At 32.6% G+C, this 19,979-nt stretch overlaps 1 protein-coding gene across 1 annotated transcript; it reads left to right on the top strand.

Annotated features, from left to right (window-relative positions):
• Positions 1-3,745: 3,745 nt before the first annotated feature.
• LOC134681759 (ABC-type oligopeptide transporter ABCB9-like) lies at positions 3,746-18,666 on the top strand. Its single transcript, XM_063541405.1, has 11 exons — positions 3,746-4,817; positions 5,620-5,734; positions 9,902-10,032; positions 10,923-11,128; positions 11,605-11,802; positions 12,293-12,421; positions 13,249-13,476; positions 14,984-15,157; positions 16,197-16,389; positions 17,140-17,246; positions 18,165-18,666. Exons 1-11 carry the CDS (start codon positions 4,184-4,186, stop codon positions 18,483-18,485), a joined length of 2,436 nt encoding a protein of 811 aa, XP_063397475.1. The 5' UTR covers positions 3,746-4,183; the 3' UTR covers positions 18,486-18,666.
• Positions 18,667-19,979: the final 1,313 nt, after the last annotated feature.

Raw genomic sequence — 19,979 nt, forward strand, 5'->3', positions numbered from 1 at the left:
GCACATGTTAAACCTTGTCTTCAATTGCTGCTCCTTTATGATTTCGGTAATGTTCGGTGTAGGGTTGGTATATACTTGACAGTTCATGTTGCATAAGCCTCAATTTATCTTGATTGGGACTAGCTGGAAAAATAAAAATAAATATTTCTAGAAAAAAAACGCCATTCCCATCCCTCGTAGACGTACAAGGGATGAGTGATCAGTGCTTTAATAATAAAAATTGACAGTTTATAAATTTTTATAAACTTGTCTATTCTCTACATTCCCCTATGCATCTTAGCAATTTAAATCAACATCTAGGCAGTCAATCAGTAAATGCAGCTATCAGGAATATACATACTCTTGTTTTGGTTGTGAAAGTTAAAATAAATTGAAGTAGAAATGATCGAAACGATGAACTTTATTGATTGACAATTCTTCTATACAACAAATATAGTTGACCTATTGCTTACAGTTTATGAAAAACAGACCAACACATAAAAAATTTACACTGAGCAATGAACTGTGAAAATGAGGTCAAGGTCAAATAAAACCTGCACGACTGACATATAGATCATAAAATATTTCCATTCACCAAATATAGTTGATCTATTGCATATAGTACTAGCAGAAAACCCCAACTAAAAAATCTTAACTTTGACCACTGAATCATGGAAATTAGGTCAAGTTCAGATGACACCTGCCAACTAGACATGTACATCTAACAATCATTCCATAAAACAAATATAGTAGACCTATTTCATACAGTATAAGCAAAACAGACAAAAACACAAAACTTAGCTATAACCACTGAACAATGAAATTGAGGTCAATGTCAGATGACACCTGCCAGTTGGACATGTACACCGTACCTCAAGTGAAAACTGTCTGACAGGCGTGAGGATCTTGCAAGGTACGCACATACCAAATAAAGTCATTATATTACTTGTGATAAGAGAGAATTTAACATATTGACAATATTCTTTTTTAAGTAGTCACAGAACCTTGAAAATGAGGTCAAATGAGGTTAAGGAAATTAGACATGTCACTGAAGGAAACTTCGTGACATGAGGCATCTATATACAAAGAATGAAGCATCCAGTTCTTCCACCTTCTTAAATATTAAAGTTTTAAGAAGTTAGATAACACCGCCGCCGCCGACGACGGATCACTATTTCTATGTCACGTATGTTGAGCTTTCTGCGACATAAGTTGCAGGCTCGACAAAAACTGAGAAACTTCGTTAAAAAGTACAACAGATTTATTCAAACATCTTGATTTATTAACTTAACCATATCATACACACTTGACATCTTATTTCACATGTGCACACATATATATTGGGTAAAAAAACCAAATATAAGACAGGGGTAAAACGCACAATCAATATTTTCTAATACAACTATAAAATAAAACTCAAAGGTTTATAGTAACATATAATAAGTTACTCAAGTTAGCGAGACACACCCATTCGAATGAACTTCTCATTATTCTGTGAACATTCATTATGGTGGTCTATACTGTGATGTGAAGTGTCTGAACCATCAAGGAACTTCTGACCACTAAATAATTCACCGTTGCAGGTAATTTCTAATCCACATGTCCTGCATCCTTTATGGTGAGTTTTCTTGAACAGTATATTGCCAGTGAGACTGTGATTACAGTCAAACAGATGAAGAAGATGTAGAATGTTTCCTCATCAAAAATGTCTGTGAAGGCAGGAATATGAGCCGACAGCTTACTTACTATCTTCTTAGTGCTGCCATCTTTTGGCAACATGATATGACTCTAGGCAAAACCTGCAAAATAAACAATTGTTTATATGGAATTAAGAAAGCCTTGATGGTTTAAACTAAATTTATTACTAGTAATTAAATGCCATGCCATTAGTTTTTTCCTTAAACTTCAAATGTACTACAACCATGACAACACGGCCAAGTCAGTATTAAGATATATATGTCATGTATGTATTGTAATGAGAAAAGTTGATTTTCTGGTGGTGAAACATGGTCTGTAAATGTAAACGTACTGAGACAAAAAAAAAAAAAAGGTTGGCGATATATACCAAAAGGGACATTCAAACGCAAAAATAGACTGACAGCAGCATGGCAAAAAACGAGGGAAAAGGCCAAAACATACAATGCATACCCTTAAAAACTTTTCAAACTTGACGGAGCAACATAAACCCCTCGGAACCTGTGTGCTTTGAAATTAAAGCTTTTCTTGAACTATCATTTTTATGCCGTATATTATAGTTATGTTCTATCATATCAAGTATAGTTGAAACATTGAATAGGTTTACCACATGTTCAGCAATTGTTTATATTGACCCAGGGTTTGTAACACGTTAATTAGCTAATAATCAGATTTCTCGTTTGGTCGATAATTGGCAGCAATGTTTATTCATAATTTATCAATATATATATTATATATACATAAAATGAGGCATTTGTTTCTTTCCTCTTAACTCTCACTTATCAGTCTTATATCACGTTTGAATTGTGTATGTCTCACACCGTTTTATAATATGTAGTTTTAAAAATAATTCAATAAACGGAGTGAAGTCGTGTCCATTCGACACATTTTAACACTCTAAATTTAGAATGTCAAACTGAATTTCCGGGTATCAAATTTCTGTTAAAATATCTTTTTTAAAGGCAACAAACAAAAGAAAAAGAAATACCTTATCTGTCTCAATACCTGGGAATCGATCTACACACAATTCAACTCCCCAAGCTATATTCTGAAATAAGATCTGTCCAATTGTTTGTTATTTCCAAATGAGAAATTCTTGATACGGATTATTCCTACTTTGATCTCACTTCGAGTTACTAATACTAGCGTGGATTCACTTTGTTATAACTTATCTGTCATAGTAAGAAAACAAATTAAAATAAAATAGTAACGTAGCACAATGGTTAAGACCTAGGTGTGTGTAATTCAATAATAATGAGTATTGATCCGAAATTGTGTGTCTAAAAGAATAACAAATTCTGGTACGGATATGAATGAAATTCAGGCTGTAAAATTATGAATGATTACAGGAAAAAATACATTAATTTTGTATCTTGAAAAGTCTATGCATTGGCATGGGAAACAAAACAAAAAAACAAGAATGTCCAAAGTACATGGATGCCTTACTATCACTAGCATTTTCTATCATGTCTATAGGCTGTGGACAGTGAAATTGGGGTCAAAAACTCTAATTGGGCATCAAAATTAGAAATGTCATACATGCATCATGGGGAACATGTGAACTAAGTTTAAAATTGATTTGACCTGACCTTTATCAAAAACTCACTTGACCTAAACTTTAACATAAAGCCGAACAGAGGGACGAATGGACCAACAAACACACACAGTTAAAAAACATAATGCCCATAAATGCAGCATAAAAAAGTCAGTGTAACTGTTATTTTCACAATTTTTTCAAATTCAGAATCTGACATTTTTGACAAAACAGCCAAATGGAACATAATCAGGATAATGTACACTCAATTTGCAACTCATCTGAGTCATTTTAAAAATAAGCTCAACATCTGAAAGCATGCGTAGAAAAAAGTCAGTATGACTATTATTTTCATGAGATTTTTTTAAGTCCAAAGCCTTCATGTGATTAGAGCAAATATCAGGGGAGAAGAACAAACATACTCTTTAAATCTTAATCGGTAACTCATCCAATCAGACTCACATAATTAAAATCTTGATCTGTAACTCATCATACATGTAGTCAGTAAGTCTGTGTAGGTCGGCAATGGAAAAAAAATTGATAATGCCCAAAAGAGTTACGTTCTACAGCTAAGTAGACACACATACTAAAACAGCTCTATAATCCCCCCTTTACTATTCATTATGAGAAAAACAAAATAATAATGACATATCAATATTCATGTTCTCCTTTGTTTTTGTACTGTCTCAGCCTTATGATTATAGCTAGGTTCTTGTCAATTAATATTGCATCCTCAAGTTTTTTACATTTTATCCACTCTCCACTTCCTCCATACAATTGTACTTCAATTTGTAATTTAAAACGACCAACATCTTGTATTGACTAATCTAAACTAAACATAGTGTATACATTAAATTATTGAGAAGAGATTGTGTTTTGATACTCTCTATTTCAGCATGATCATGATGATTCCTTGATGACCGAAAATGAAATTTTATTATTTCAGATTTTTCCGTGGAGTGTGAATCAAGAATCATGAGAAAATTACCAACAGTATTAGTCACTACATTAATCAGCATCGTTGATATGGCAACAATAACCATTTTATTTTGTCATGGAAACAAATTTAAGCATCATCTACAACAAGGACTGCACCATTTTTCATTCCAAAGATCTGTTTTTGATTTGTTTGTATTTGGATTTTTACGATTCTGTCTCACCATGGGGCTTTCACTATCTGTTTTCAGATATTCATATGATTCTATTTATAGAATAAGAAAAATTAAAACTGTGATATTTATAGCTTCTTTAGCAACAAGTATATATACAATTATAAAACTCCTAATACGATCAGAAGTTCCAGGAACATTGACAGATAAGTGGTTTTGGTTGATATTTTCTTGGACACACATATCTTGTTTATGGATGTCTCTTCATTGCTTATTTTTAAGTAAAATTTACATAAACATTGAGGTGAATAACACGAGTATAAACAAAGAAGATGGAGATGAAGTAGAAAGAGAACCTTTGATTGGATCCAGTGATGAACAAAGTGACCAATCACCAAAGACGACTGCCAAAGTTACTATATTTAGACTTTTTTCCCACTCAAAGCCAGACATACCATTTATAATCATGGGATTTATATTTTTGACCATATCATCTACAGGTATAGTATATATGTAAATTTTGAATGTCAGTTTATTGTGTTTATATGGTTACTTCAGACTGTTTACAATTTCTTAGTGAAATTTTGGCATCCTGTTTGTCTTAAATTTTAATTATCTACTTGGAAAATGTTTATTTTCTTTGTAAAATTGAACCATGAATTTGAAATTTTAATATTTTCCCCAGTCTATAATGATTTGTCCCCATGAAAAAGTACAGTATTACTTTTAAATAGTGATGCTAGTAAGATAAGAATCTGTGTAATATCATTTTCATGATTGTTAAGATGGTACCTAACACTTCAGGGAAATAACTCTGTAACCTCATCTAAACGTTTTAATTAAGTTGTGTTGTAAAAGAAGTATTAAGCTTCTCAATGATCAAAATTTGTGTTTGTCAAACTGCTATATAACCAGTGTAATTTTTCTGACAAAACGGTTGGTTAAAAATTTTTGATTTTTTTTATATTTTTGTAAAAGGGTCAATACTTTCTCAAAATTTTATGAAAATTAAACAAGCCAAATTAATTTTAGTGAAAGTGTTGGGTACCACCTTAACTAGCAATAAGAGGTCTCGGTTTTAAAACTTTACCAGGAACTCAGATGACAAATTTTGTGCTTAAAACACCAAATACATTTACAACATTTTGATTGGTACAATTTTGAGTCTGAGAACAATAATCATACTTAAACATTTTACCATCCCAAGGCAGTTAGTCAAGGACAGATACATTATATTTATACCATACTACACTGGCATGACTTGATCAGTTGTATTATGAAGATATTCAATTATATTTTCAGGACAGATATTTATACCATACTACACTGGGGAAGTTGTAGACAGTATTGTTATAGAGAAATCTCAGAAGAAATTTACCCAATCAATTATAATCATGGCTGTCATATCTGTTATAAGGTTAGTACCCTATCATCATCATGGCCATGACTTTCATATCAGTTATAAGGTTGCACAACCACGACAACTGTGGTACAACTCCATGTTAAAAGGATGGTTCTTTTATTATGCTTTGTTGATTGTTTGCTGCCTTTATAAAGCTCAGTGGCAAATGTTTCATGCGTGTTCAGGGTGATATATTTATTATTATAAGTACATGTAATTACAAAAATAAAAAAATGTAATATATGATCAATAACCAGACAACTCTCCATCAGATTAATTGACCTAGAAATAATGACTATATAGATCAACTTACAGCCTTCAACAATGAATAAAACCTATCCTGCATGGTCAGCTATAAAAGGCCCTGAAATGACATCTGTACAACAATTCTAATGAACAAAATGTTGCCCTGATTTATGTAAATAAAACAATAAACAAAATACAAATTCAGTAAAAAAAACAGCTGAATTTCAGGCTCCTGACTTGGGACAGACACTTACAGATATGACAGATCTAGATGATAACCATATGCATGTGGTATGAGTGCCAAATAAGACATCTCTTCATCAAAGTCACAATTTGTAAAAGAAAAAACATTAAAAGTTAAGGATGTACACCTCTGAGGAGCCAAAAATTTCTAGAATTAAACTTTTTTTCTTAACCTGATTTTTTGGTTCATAAGACGGTAACAAAATAATTGGTGAAGAAAAAATCATATGGTGGTGCACTTCTTTTTTTGCTACGGTCCTTTGAAAATGCCCAATTTTGATGATTTTCCCATTTTTCATCGATTTTTACCTATTTTTGGACTATTATCTTGAAAAAATCACAGTTCCACAATTAAACTTTTTTTCATACTTTCTATAAAGATGAAGTGGACCAATCTGAATATATTTTACTTTAAAAAACTATAGGTAGGTGTTAATATAAGAAAGTTTTATCATATTTTGATGCTTTTTTGTGTAAAATTTACCATGCTGTCAATTTTGTATTTTTGTGATTTTTCTCAGTTTTAAGAACATAATGCACATTATTTCAACTTTTTTGTTATAAATAATTGACAAAATACATATCTAAGAAATTTGAAAAGACCAAAATGATATGGGATGTACATGATTCTTGTAAATTCATTTTTAGCTCACCTGGCCCGAAGGGCCAAGTGAGCTTTTCTCATCACTTGGCGTCCGTCGTCGTCCGTCGTCGTTAACTTTTACAAAAATCTTCTCCTCTGAAACTGCTGGGCCAAATTAATCCAAACTTGGCCATAATCATCATTGGGGTATCTAGTTTAAAAATTGTGTCCGGTGACCCCGCCAACCAACCAAGATGGCCGCCACGGCTAAAAATAGAACATAGGGGTAAAATGCGGTTTTTGGCTTATAACTCAAAAACCAAAGCATTTAGAGCAAATCTAACAGGGAGTAAAATTGTTAATCAGGTCTAACTGCCCTGAAATTTTCAGATGAATCGGACAACCTGTTGTTGTGTTGCTGCCCCTGAATTGGTAATTTTAGGGAAATTTTGCTGTTTTTTGTTATTATCTTGAATATTATTATAGATAGAGATAAACTGTAAACAGCAATAATGTTCAGCAAAGTAAAATCTACAAATAAGTCAACATAACCAAAATGGTCAGTTGACCACTTTAGGAGTTATTGTCCTTTATAGTCAATTTTTAACCATTTTTCGTAAATCTTGGTAATCTTTTACAAAAATCTTCTCCTCTGAAACTACCAGGCCAAATTTAAACAAACTTGGCCGCAATCATCATTGGGGTATCTAGTTTGAAAATTGTGTGGCGTGACCCGGCCAACCAACAAAGATGGCCAACATGGCTAAAAATAGAACATAGGGGTAAAATGCAGTTTTTTGCTTATAACTCAAAAACCAAAGCATTTAGAGCAAATCTAACAGGGAGTAAAATTGTTAATCAGGTCAAGATCTATTTGCCATGAAATTTTCAGATGGATTGGACATACTGCTGTTAGGTTGCTGCCCCTGAATTAGTCATTTTAAGGAAATTTTGCCGTTTTTTGTTATTATCTTGAATATTATTATAGATAGAGATAAACTGTAAAGGGAAACAATGTACAGCAAAGTAACACCTAAAAATAAGTCAACATGACCTAAATGGTCAATTGACCCCATAAGGAGTTATTGCCCTTTATAGTCAATTTTTAACAATTTTCATAAAATTTGTAAATTTTAACTAACATTTTCCACTGAAGCTCTTAGGCCAAGTTCAATATAGATAGAATGATTGTAAGCAGCAATAATGTTCAGTAAAGTAAGATATACAAACACATCACCATCACCAAAACACAATTTTGTCATGAATTCAAATGCGTCCTTTGTTTAATATTCACATAGACCAATGTGAGCGACACAGGCTCTTTGGAGCCTCTAGTTTGTATCCCTCACCCATTTTCTCAAAATTTTGGCTAAAAATACTGACTTGATAGATCGTAAAATTTGAAAACTGGATTACTCAAAAACCATTCATTGTAAGTACACAATTTTTTCACAGAGTTATGTTTGATTATAATATTTTTAAAAATTCATTGATATTTTCCACTTGTATAACATGTTTTCGAAATTATTCAAGAACGAGATTTCAACGAGACTGAATGAGACTGAAAAGTCAGAAGAATACATCCTTAAAGTACAGTGTTCAACACGGAGTCTTGGCTAGCAAACTATAAAGGGCCCCAAAAATGACAAGTGTGAATCCATTCAACTAGGAAAAACATCGGCCTTACCTATATAAAATAAAAACGAAAATCAAGCAACACTTATTAACCATATCAGCAATCGACAACCACTGAACATCAGGTTCTAACTTACAACAGATGTAAACAAATGCATTCAATGCCATGGTTCAAATGTTTTAATAGGTACATACCTTCACTCTTACCTGAAACTATGATATAACATCACAACAAAGAAACACACACTATAAAATAGATATCAATTGAAATAGCTTATCTCAATCAAAAGACATTTAAACACAAGTGCACATACACTGAATGAATAGATTTGAGCTATGACAAACAGCAATAAAATGTTCACCACACATTTTTTTCTGTAAGTAAAAAGTTAACTAAGATTTAGTATTATAGGGTTATTGCATGAATATTGGGGAATATTGTCCGGAGTAGAATTTTATATTGCAAGAGCTTGCGAGTGCAATATATGTTCTATGAGAGACAATATTCCCCAATATTCATGCAATAACCCTTTTATTGTATAGCAATATAATATTTGAAAGTAAAAATTGGTTTAAACTGAGGTTTTGTCGTTGATGACGTCATGAATTTGGAAGATTTATTGCACGCTAACTTTTGGTTACTTTCTGTGGGAAATATTATATTGCTATATACAATAAATACTTTTGTTCTATAAAATATCGTGAAGTTTTCCGGTTTGTCTTAAGGAAATCTTTTGACCCTGATCTAAAGGAGTAGGTCCGGTAAGGACTCATTTTGGCCTCAAATTTCAGTTTCATCTAACGAAAGATTTTGACCACTCTTTAAACACTTAAGTGTCTATTTCACTTGATTCAATTAGTTTATGTGAAAGATATTTAACTGATTAAGTCATTAAAAACGATCCGATTGAAGCTCAAATATGAAAAATCTCTCAAATATGCCAGAAAACACTTCACTTTTCAGACTGTTTTTTGTCAAAAATGTTATGTATTATCATAAAATACAACTTACATTCCAAAATCAAGGATGAACACGAATGTGGTCACTTTAGTTTTACACAGAAACTGTCTAAAATTTAACTAAAATGATAGAATTTTGAAGATTTCAGTAATTTAGCATGACTTAATGGTGCTACAATCCGATATATGTGCATTGTATTGTCAAAACAGCCCATATTTATGTACCAGAAGCATTCAACTGTCCAATAAATAAATAAAAGTTTACATTTTAACAATTTTGTAAAACTGTTATATTTTGGGGCCAAAAAGGGGCCTTACCAGACCTACTCCTTTGTAACAGTAAATATATTGTTTTAATATCTAGGACAATTATTGAGTACAGCCTACATGATGTATATCAGGTCTATTGAATTATTTTCAGATGACCGTGCCAGTTTGACCATATCAATGCTTTTAGCTTAAACTGCAGATTTACATGGTTTTGTTTGACTGATTTTATCATAACGTTTCTATAGTTCTATTACAGCTGGTTGTCGAGGTTGGTGTTTCAGTTTAGCTATGGCACGTTTAGGAATAAGAGTACGGAACAGATTATTTGGATCTGTAATAGAACAAGAAATAGGCTTCTTTGATAAAGTAAAAACAGGTAAGATTCAGTTCTGTAAAATGTACAAGACTTCACTATACATGTATAGTATTCTATGGTTAAAAGTAAAATCACAAAAATACTAAACTCTGAGAAAAATAAAATCAGAGTCCCTAATCACATGGCAAAATCAAATGACAAAACACATCAAAAACGAATGGACAACAACTGTCGTATTCCTGACTTTGTACAGGCATTTTCAAATGTAGAAAATGATGGATTGAACCTGCTTTTATAGCACTAAATCTCTTAGTTTATACAAAAGTCTGACCAAATTCCGGTATCTTTACAACGATGCTTGAACTGAACAGACATAATAAATAAAATAGTAAAAATATGGGTACATCAGTAAGATACCTTTCCATAATTAACAAACAAGGACTTCATTCCAGTGCATTGTCAAGCAAAACAAACACACACCCTGTCACCATCTCGTCCTTCAGCTGGCCCCATAACAATTATGTTTACTAGTTCAGAGATTAAGGACATCATACATAACTCTGAATACGACACAAGAAACTAAAATTAAAAATCATACAAAACAAACAAAGGCCAGAGGCTCTTGACTTGGGACAGGCGCAAAATTGCGGTGGGGTTAAACATGTTTTTTGAGATCTCAACCCTCCCCCATAACTCTAGCCAATGTAGAAAATACAGACATGTATATAACTTGACAATACATCTGTAAATGCTGAACATACTTTTGTGATGTAATTTTCAGCTATGAACCATGCACTTTAAGCCTCCAAGGTACATCTGCACTGATTTAAATCCATAATGAGACATGATCTCTCAAATTTTAAGCTTTATATGAAAGTCAAGTTAAACTCTGGTAGTCTGATTCTGGGACATTACTAGTATACAAATTATTATATATTTTTTCTTTGTAGGGGACATAACCTCACGTTTGACCTCTGACACAACAGTGATGACAGACACAGTAACCTTGAACATGAATATATTTACACGTAACCTGATATTAAGTGTTGGAATCATTGTGTTTATGTTCAAGTTGTCATGGAGACTATCTTTGTTGACGTTGATAGCGTTCCCCATTGTGTTGGGTGTGTCTAAAGTGTATGGGGAATATTATAGAGTAAGATTTGAACATAATTACTATACAGTTATTGAGCTTTGATCAACACTCTAGTATGAATGTGCTATTATTTGTAGGAGAAGAAGGGTTCTTATTTTGCCATTGATAACAAACAAATGTGTTTCTAATTGATATATAAACATGGGAGAAATTGAAATGGAAGGATATTTGTTAATCTTGCCTTATAAAGAAATTACATTTTGTATTCCATGTTTAGATACTGACACAAATTTTGATAGCAACAAACATAAATTCTCAAAATTGATAAACTCATAATATTTTAAGTAAAAAGGGTTTCAACTCCCTCAGTTGAATTTTGCGATTTTTAGGTCCCTTTGGTCATACATTTTGTAATATATATAGGTTTTATCTATTTTTTTGATTTCATTCTTCTACTCCTCTTTATTTGTAAAACAAAATTATGCCTTAAGATATAACGGAGGTGTACAACAGAACTTCAATTTGATATTTTATAGGATCTGGCCTCAAAAGTTCAGGATGCTTTAGCTGCAGCCAATAATGTTGCAGAAGAAGCTTTGTCCGCCATCAGGACCGTCAGAAGTTTTGCTAATGAAGACGGAGAGAAAGACCGTTACAGAACATCACTTGATAAAGCCTACAAAATAAACGTCAAACAAGCAAACGTGTACGCTGGTTATGTATGGTGTACACAGGTATGTTATAAAACAATTTGGTTTCATCATATTTTTTTTTATCTTTATTTTCGTTCGTTTGGTTGCTTTTCAATCATTAAGGGAAAAAACATTCAAATGGCAATGCTTACAAAGAAGTTTCTTGTTAAATACACATCTGAAATTAAGCTGTTAAAGTGGAGAAATCAGCCTTATAAAATTTACTGGTAATTGTGTCCGCCATAATGGGAGGATCATGATTGCAGTCGCTATCAACACATTGACACCAGTAATAAAACATCACTTCATAAAGCCTTCAAACTAAAGGTCAAACAAGCAAATATTTTAGCAGGTTACAAATGGATATTGAGATTTTTTTATTAGAAAATTGAAAATTTACAAAACTATTTGTAGAATGATGTGGTTATGTTTGACTATTGGCAGCTTGCATGTGATTTTGATATAGCAGAAACTATATTGAATGTCAAACCATTTCAGCTAGGTTTGACATGTTTATATAATATCTTTTCAGCTTTTTGAACTTGGTTTGACTGTTGCAGTATTATACTATGGAGGTCATCTAGTACTGACAAAGACTTTATCTGGTGGTAACCTTGTGTCTTTCATACTGTATCAAATGCAGCTAGGAAACTGTATAGATGTAAGTTATCATTTTGTATTTGAACTTTCAATATTCAATATACTGTTGGTGGCCTTCAGCTGTCGTCTGCTCTATTACCGGTTGTTGTCACTTTGATACATTCCCCATTTCCATTCTCAATTTTATGTTAATTCTGAAATAATTGCAAGTATATATAATGGACAAAAAAGTCAGATTAGTTATTTTATTTCAAGAAAAAGCTATGTATAGACATGTACATCAGGGTTGCATTCAATGTTGTAGCTGCTACATAGTGCTACGAAGATGTATGACTATTAAACATGTATTTATCTTAGCTGCTATATAGATATTAATAGCAGCTACATAGTCACTATGTAGCCGCTACAATATTGAACAGGACCCAGATATCAGAATGAGTGTTATTACTGTGTAACTCACCCAGTCACATTATTCAAAGGTAATAAAATACTATGATGTCTGAATTTACAATGGTGATAATAATGTCAGTTAGTACAGATAGTTGAGAGGACTTTGACCACAAGAATTGTTTCACACATGTTGTATTTATTTTCACAGTTATATATTGTTTGAAAAAAATTAAAGAGAAAACAATAGTGTTGTGATTTCTTTAATTTTCTTATACCTATCCACAAGGGAAAAAACAGGCACAAAACAAAAGACAGTGAACATGGTGAACTGCATATATTATATATTTGAACAGGCTTATAATAATCGTCTATCCTAAAACTTTAGCAGCAACAATTTGACATTCTTTTTGTCCTTGATATTTAATGTACATTCATAGACCTGATTTTTGTGTTTTTTTTGTGATTTTGTTTTTTAATGGTTTGTATCCTATTTTGTAGGAAATTGGTGAAGTATTCACTGGATTGATGCAGGCAGCAGGAGCATCAGAAAAAGTGTTTGAATACATTGACAGGGAACCAGTTGTAAAAAATACAGTCAAGGACATAATAGATACAGAGTCTGTGATTGGCCAGAGTGAAGATGAATCAGACAAGATTTCTGGTCTGATTGAATTCAAGAATGTTACATTTGCATATCCTTCAAGACCAGACACTAACGTGCTTAAGGTAAACATGAAAGAAACAGCATTGTCTATTGGATAACACAAATGTTACACAGACACAAACAGTTTTCTTATTGGCAATAATACCACATCTTTTTTATACAAACAATAATTCTAAGATTTATGTTAGTTCCAGGATTGGCTGGGGTTTGATTAAATGCTTTGTCTTAGTTATTAAGAGGCAATGTCAGAGAGCACCAGGCAGGACTGTTCAACTAAAAAAAAAAAATTTGGTCAAACATATTTTACCCTTTCAGTATAACATACTGACTGGGAAAATATAATTTTTTTTCTTCAAATTTGTGAATTTGACATTTTTTTTAAGGGCTATTCCAGAAAAAAATGTATGGGGGGATTGGAAGGCACATTGTATTAATAATACATGGGTGATGGGTATCAGAGCAACTTTTCACACTATAATGCACTATAATTCTCAATTACAATTGTCTGGGTGGTGGGTGCTGATAAAAACTGCCTTCCAACCCAACCATACATTTTTTTCTGGAAAAGCCCTAATGAAATTCAATATAAAGGCTCAAACTGTTAATTTTCATTGAAATGTATAGGGAAAAAGCCAGTTTCTAACTGTTTTCAATGATCCATCATCGGAGAAAAACACTTCATGGCTTTCTGTTGTGTAAAAGAGAGGTAATACATTAACCAAAGGACTTAGGAAAATGTTTTCATCTTCAGCTGTTGTCTGCTCTATGATTGGGTTGTTGTTGCTTTGACATATTTCCCATTTCCTTTCTCAATTTTATTTAATATTTGATGCCTGTATAATGCATCAGAACATTTCAGTCACATTTAGTAATGACCTATCATTAATGTCATGATTTTGAGTTAGCATTTTATGATGTGCCATACACTATAAGGCTAGCTGAGGTTGTAGCTACATGGTGTTTTCTGTTTACATGACCCTCTCATTTTGAATAGTGCAAAGTGTAAACCAAATTATTTTCACGGATACTTTAATTTGCATTTATCACTTTCTAGTCCACTTCACAACTATTTTATTTCATGATTTTCTTATTAACTTGATGTAGTTTAATTAGGAAAGATCAAAGTTATACATATTTGTGACAATTTAAATTAGCATTATTTTTCTAGGCAATATAAGTGGTGTACTGACATAAGTGGTCTCGAAACTCATTAACTCCAAATGAAGCTTTCATTAGTAGAAGCCATATTAACTATGTGTATCAGTGAGAAAAATGTAAAAGCATAAACATATAGTATATATACCAATACACATAATTAACAGCACCTGGTGATGTTTCATAATCTGACCAGTTCTGGTCCAAAAAGGACCTTCATCAGAGGCAGAATGGTGGATTAATATATACACCATATTTATACATGTTATATAGATTTGGTAACTGGCGGTTTTTTTTTGTTTTTTTTTTAATTTCTAATTGCGAAATTTTTAATTGTCTCACAAAAATTAGTTGGTTTACAGTATCACTAAGCTTGCATCATTAATAATGTTAATAAGATAATTCTGTTTTCAGAATGTGTCGTTCACTGTCCAGCCAGGAGAAGTTGTAGCCTTAGTTGGACCGAGTGGAGGAGGTAAATCATCGTGTATTAATCTACTAGAACATTATTATGAACCAATCACAGGACAGATCTTACTGGACCAGAAACCAGTACAGGAATATGATCACAAATTCTTACATAACAAGGTTAGTTGTTGGTAGATCTGTGTCAGAGAAAAAATTATCCTCAAGAATATATATATTTATACTATAATAGGCTAATTAAAAACTTTTTTGCATGAAGCTAAGAAAATGAGGACAAGGTTTACATTACCCTGGTACACAAAAATACTAAACACGTAGGAAAGTAAAGACTGAAATCATTGTCCCTAATAAAATGGTAAAATCAAAGGCTGAAACACATCAAACGAATGAATAACAACTGTCACATTCTTGACCTGGTACATTTATTTTCTTACGTAGAAAATGGTGGATTAAAGCTGGTTTTATAGCTAGCTTAACCTCTAAATTTTAGTAACAGTCTGATAAAATTCTATAATATTGACATATTAAATAGGTAAAAACGTCAAAATAAACATTTTGCATTATGTATTTCTCTATACATCTTCGCTAGCCAAGGGTTACGATCCACTCCCATTCACTGCACCCTTGGCGGATTGAGCCAACATTTGTGATAACAATGTTATGTCATCTATCAGGATATTAAAGTCACGCCCATTCCGAATACATTATTCCTGACCAATGGTAGCACTTGAACTCTTCAATTTTGAGGTGAAAACACGGTAGCATCTAGATTCTACACACTGGGTAAAGCCAGAAACTAAAATATATGTCAACATTCATGCATTTGTGCATGGAACATACACGGGAACTCCTATAAGTTGATTAAAACATTCAAGTTGTCACTAAATATAGTCATATGTTTAGGGATGTAAAGATTTGTTGCACAATAAACATGTGGCAATTGTTTACAAACACTTTCTACATTTACACGTGATCATGTTATAGCGCATTCTGATTGGATGCAGCGAGTTTTGACTGCAACCAATAAAAATCCTTACCTTGTGTCTCTGAAATTTATCTCAATCCGCCAAGGGTGCAGAGAACAGGTGTGGATGGTAACCCTTGGCTAGCAAAGATGGTCTCTATAGTAAAGGGATTTTAGGTTAAAATACAGTTCATATTAAAAAATAATATTTACAACTTTGTATACAATTTTTTGCAGATATCCTTAGTTGGACAGGAACCTGTATTGTATGCAAGGTCAATCAAGGATAACATAGGGTATGGATTAAGTTCAGATATTACCATAGAAACGGTGCAACATGCTGCTGGAATGGCTAATGCCCATGCATTTATTATGGAAATGGAGAAACAATATGAAACAGAGGCTGGAGAAAAAGGACAACAGTTATCTGGTTTGTATTACCAATAAATTGTAACTTTGAAGAGATTTTTTTCTGCAATGAAAGTATCCTATTTTTAGAATCTTTTTGATTATACGTCATAAAACAAAGCTATGTAGGGTATAATGTGTTTGATCCATCTATCAGACTGTCAGTCAGTCCTGTTCTTGTCATCTCAATTCCCTTGAAACCACAGAACAATTTTATATAACTTTGTAGATAATAAGGACAAACTATGTAGATGTGCAGGCCCCAACAGGAAATTACTATTTATTTTTTTTCAAGGAATTATGTCCCTTTGACTCATTGAGACTTACATATAATGTTCAAAAATAATTTTAATACTGAAAGGAAATGTTCAATATTTATGATTCTATCTTTAACATGGACAGGATGTAGATTGATTTAATTTAATTTTACTTTATGTTCTTTTAAAAATCAACTGTTTCTTAAAAACAAGTGTTTCCCTTTCCATTGTTCAAAGTTAAAAAATATCACCTTATTTTTTACCAAATAAGAATTTTCACTTTTTCTTCTTCCATTTTTCAATATACCTTATCACTTTTTTTTAAATCTGTCCCGGTTGACCTGATAATCTTTCCTGCTTGAACTATTGATGTCATACAACAATCACTCTACCATTAATGTGGGGTCAAATATTTTCTCTTATGACGTTAAAATTTTACAGGAACTTTTGTGATGTCCAGTTATGGTGAACAAATAGCAATAAGGTGTATTAATAGAGAAGTGTTTCATTTTCAGGAGGTCAAAAACAAAGAATTGCTATTGCCAGAGCATTAATCAGAAAGCCAGTGGTCCTATTACTAGATGAAGCTACCAGTGCTTTAGATTCTGAATCAGAACACCTAGTAAGTTATTTATACATTTAAGCATTTGTTTTAGACTAGAGGAAAATCACAATTAAACCCCCAAAATACAGGTGAATTCTCCCTTTCCCTTCTATTAAGTACAATAGTTTGAGTTTTCTAACAGCCCATGATTTCACCCAATTGAGATAACATTGTTCAAAGAAGCAGCTGCTACACCATAATCATCATCTACTATAACAAATACCGATGTAGTGGGTTATTTTTGGGGTGTGTAAGTTTTCCGCTTATTTTCACAGATATAACAAAATGGCCAGAATAAATTTCACCAATTTAAAAGTATACATGCAAAGGTATTGATGAAAGTTTTGAATCCACAAAAATAATAACCGTCAAAATATTTTGTATACCTTATTTAAGGTAAATCATAAAATTTTATACCCGCAAAAATAACCCGCTTTACGGTATAACAAATCATTTATTACAACTAGACAAATACAAGAATCTGAAGAATCACAAGCATCACATACTGTATACCAGGTTATTTTCGCAGGGTGTAAATTTTCGCTTACATGTATTTTCAGGATAGAACAAAATCGCTCGAATAAATTCCACCAATTTAAAAGTGCACAAGCAAAGGTATCGATAAAAAGAATAAATCAGCCAAATTAATAACAGCCAAAATATTTCATATAACTTATTCAATGAAAATCATAAAATTTTACACCACACTGAAGGTTGGATAGTTTTCACTTACAGTGAGTTTTATTATTACAGGTCCATCCAGCAAGCTATCTACAAAACCTGGAGTCGGTTTCACAAAAAATCTTACAACAAAGATTGGTCTTAAGTCCTGAACAAATCAATATACTTACAATCAATGTTAGTCATAAGTTTTTTTGTGAAATTGACTCCAGAAGGTTGGATAGTTTTCACTTACAGTGTGTTTTATAATTACAGGTCCAACAAGCTATCTACCAGAACCTGAAGGGAAGATCAGTAATCATTATAGCTCATCGACTCAGCACTGTAGAGAAAGCTGACCGAATCATTGTAATAGATAAAGGCTGTGTTATCGAGGAGGGTACACACTCAGAACTACTCAGAAATAATGGCAAATATGCTAGTCTGGTCCAACGACAACTATTACAAACTGAGGAAGAAGTAGAAGAAAGAGTTATCTCCCATGATAATGATAGACTTGGCGTAGGAATTGCCAAGAGAGATATAGGATTACATTTTAGGTCTACATGTCTAATCACTTCTTCTAGCTGGCACTGATTATTTAAGTCAAACTTTAACAGTCTATCATCTACAAGAATAGAAAAATTACATTTGAGTTTTTGGAACTTTTTAAGTTAAGGTACAAAATTATTCATTACTGTAAATTTGGAAATTATTGCAATTTTGTCGTTTTAGACTAAAATGAAATTTTATTTTTTGCAATATTGAGAAACATCCCTGTTGTGTATAACCATGACACATTTTTCAAAAATGAAAACATAGCAATAGTTTCTGAATTTACAGTATTTGTTTTAAAATTAAAAAAAGAATGTTTTTTTTTGCACAATATCAACTTTAGGTAATTTTTGTTAAGAGAACTGTTTTGGCCACCAACACTTTCAAGCAGCTTTACAGTGTGAGGGTGTACATGCACTGTCATCATTATGTATTTATTTATTTAAAGTAGGTCATTTTAAACAGATTTTTAAGAATATTCAGATGATTTAGTGGTACACTTTTTTAGCTCACCTGGCCCGAAGGGCCATGTGAGCTTTTCCCATCACTTTGCGTCCGGCGTCCGTCGTCCGTCGTCGTTGTTAACTTTTACAAAAATCTTCTCCTCTGAAACTACTGGGCCAAATAGAACCAAACTTGGCCACAATCATCATTGGGGTATCTAGTTTAAAAAATGTGTGGCGTGACCCGGTCAACCAACCAAGATGGCCGCCACGGCTAAAAATAGAACATAGGGGTAAAATGCAGTTTTTTGCTTATAACTCAAAAACCAAAGCATTTGGAGGAAATCTGACAGGGGTAAAAATGTTTATCAGGTCAAGATCTATCTGCCCTGAAATTTTCAGACGAATCAGACAATCCATTGTTGGGTTGCTGCCCCTGAATTTGTAATTTTGAGGAAATTTGGCTGTTTTTGGTTATTATCTTGAATATTATTATAGATAGAGATAAACTGTAAACAGCAATTATGTTCAGCAAAGTAAGATTTACAAATAAGTCAACATGACCGAAATGGTCAGTTGACCCCTTTAGGAGTTATTGCCCTTTATAGTCAATTTTGAACCATTTTTCGTAAATCTTAGTTATCTTTTACAAAAATCTTCTCCTCTGAAACTACTTGGCCAAATTAATCCAATCTTGGCCACAATCATCTTTGGGGTATCTAGTTTTAAAAATGTGTGGCGTGACCCGGTCAACCAACCAAGATGGCCGCCACGGCTAAAAATAGAACATAGGGGTAAAATGCAGTTTTTGGCTTATAACTCAAAAACCAAAGCATTTAGTGGAAATCTGACTTGGGGGTAAAAATGTTTATCAGGTCAAGATCTATCTGCCCTGAAATTTTCAGACGAATCAGACAACCCATTGTTGGGTTGCTGCCCCTGAATTAGTAATTTTGAGGAAATTTTTCTGTTTTTGGTTATTATCTTGAATATTATTATAGATAGAGATAAACTGTAACAGCAATTATGTTCAGCAAAGTAAGATTTACAAATAAGTCAACATGACCGAAATGGTCAGTTGACCCCTTTAGGA

Source organism: Mytilus trossulus, chromosome 8 (genome assembly GCF_036588685.1).
Source record: "Mytilus trossulus isolate FHL-02 chromosome 8, PNRI_Mtr1.1.1.hap1, whole genome shotgun sequence".
Taxonomy (NCBI): Eukaryota; Metazoa; Mollusca; class Bivalvia; order Mytilida; family Mytilidae; genus Mytilus; species Mytilus trossulus.

Excerpts from the sequence above, each read along its gene's own strand:
- LOC134681759 (XM_063541405.1), top strand. The coding sequence starts at position 4,184 with ATGAGAAAATTACCAACAGTATTAGTCACTACATTAATCAGCATCGTT. Across the intron at positions 10,033-10,922 it reads CTTTGATAAAGTAAAAACAG|GGGACATAACCTCACGTTTG; the intron begins GTAAGATTCAGT and ends TTTTCTTTGTAG. Across the intron at positions 11,129-11,604 it reads TGTATGGGGAATATTATAGA|GATCTGGCCTCAAAAGTTCA; the intron begins GTAAGATTTGAA and ends GATATTTTATAG.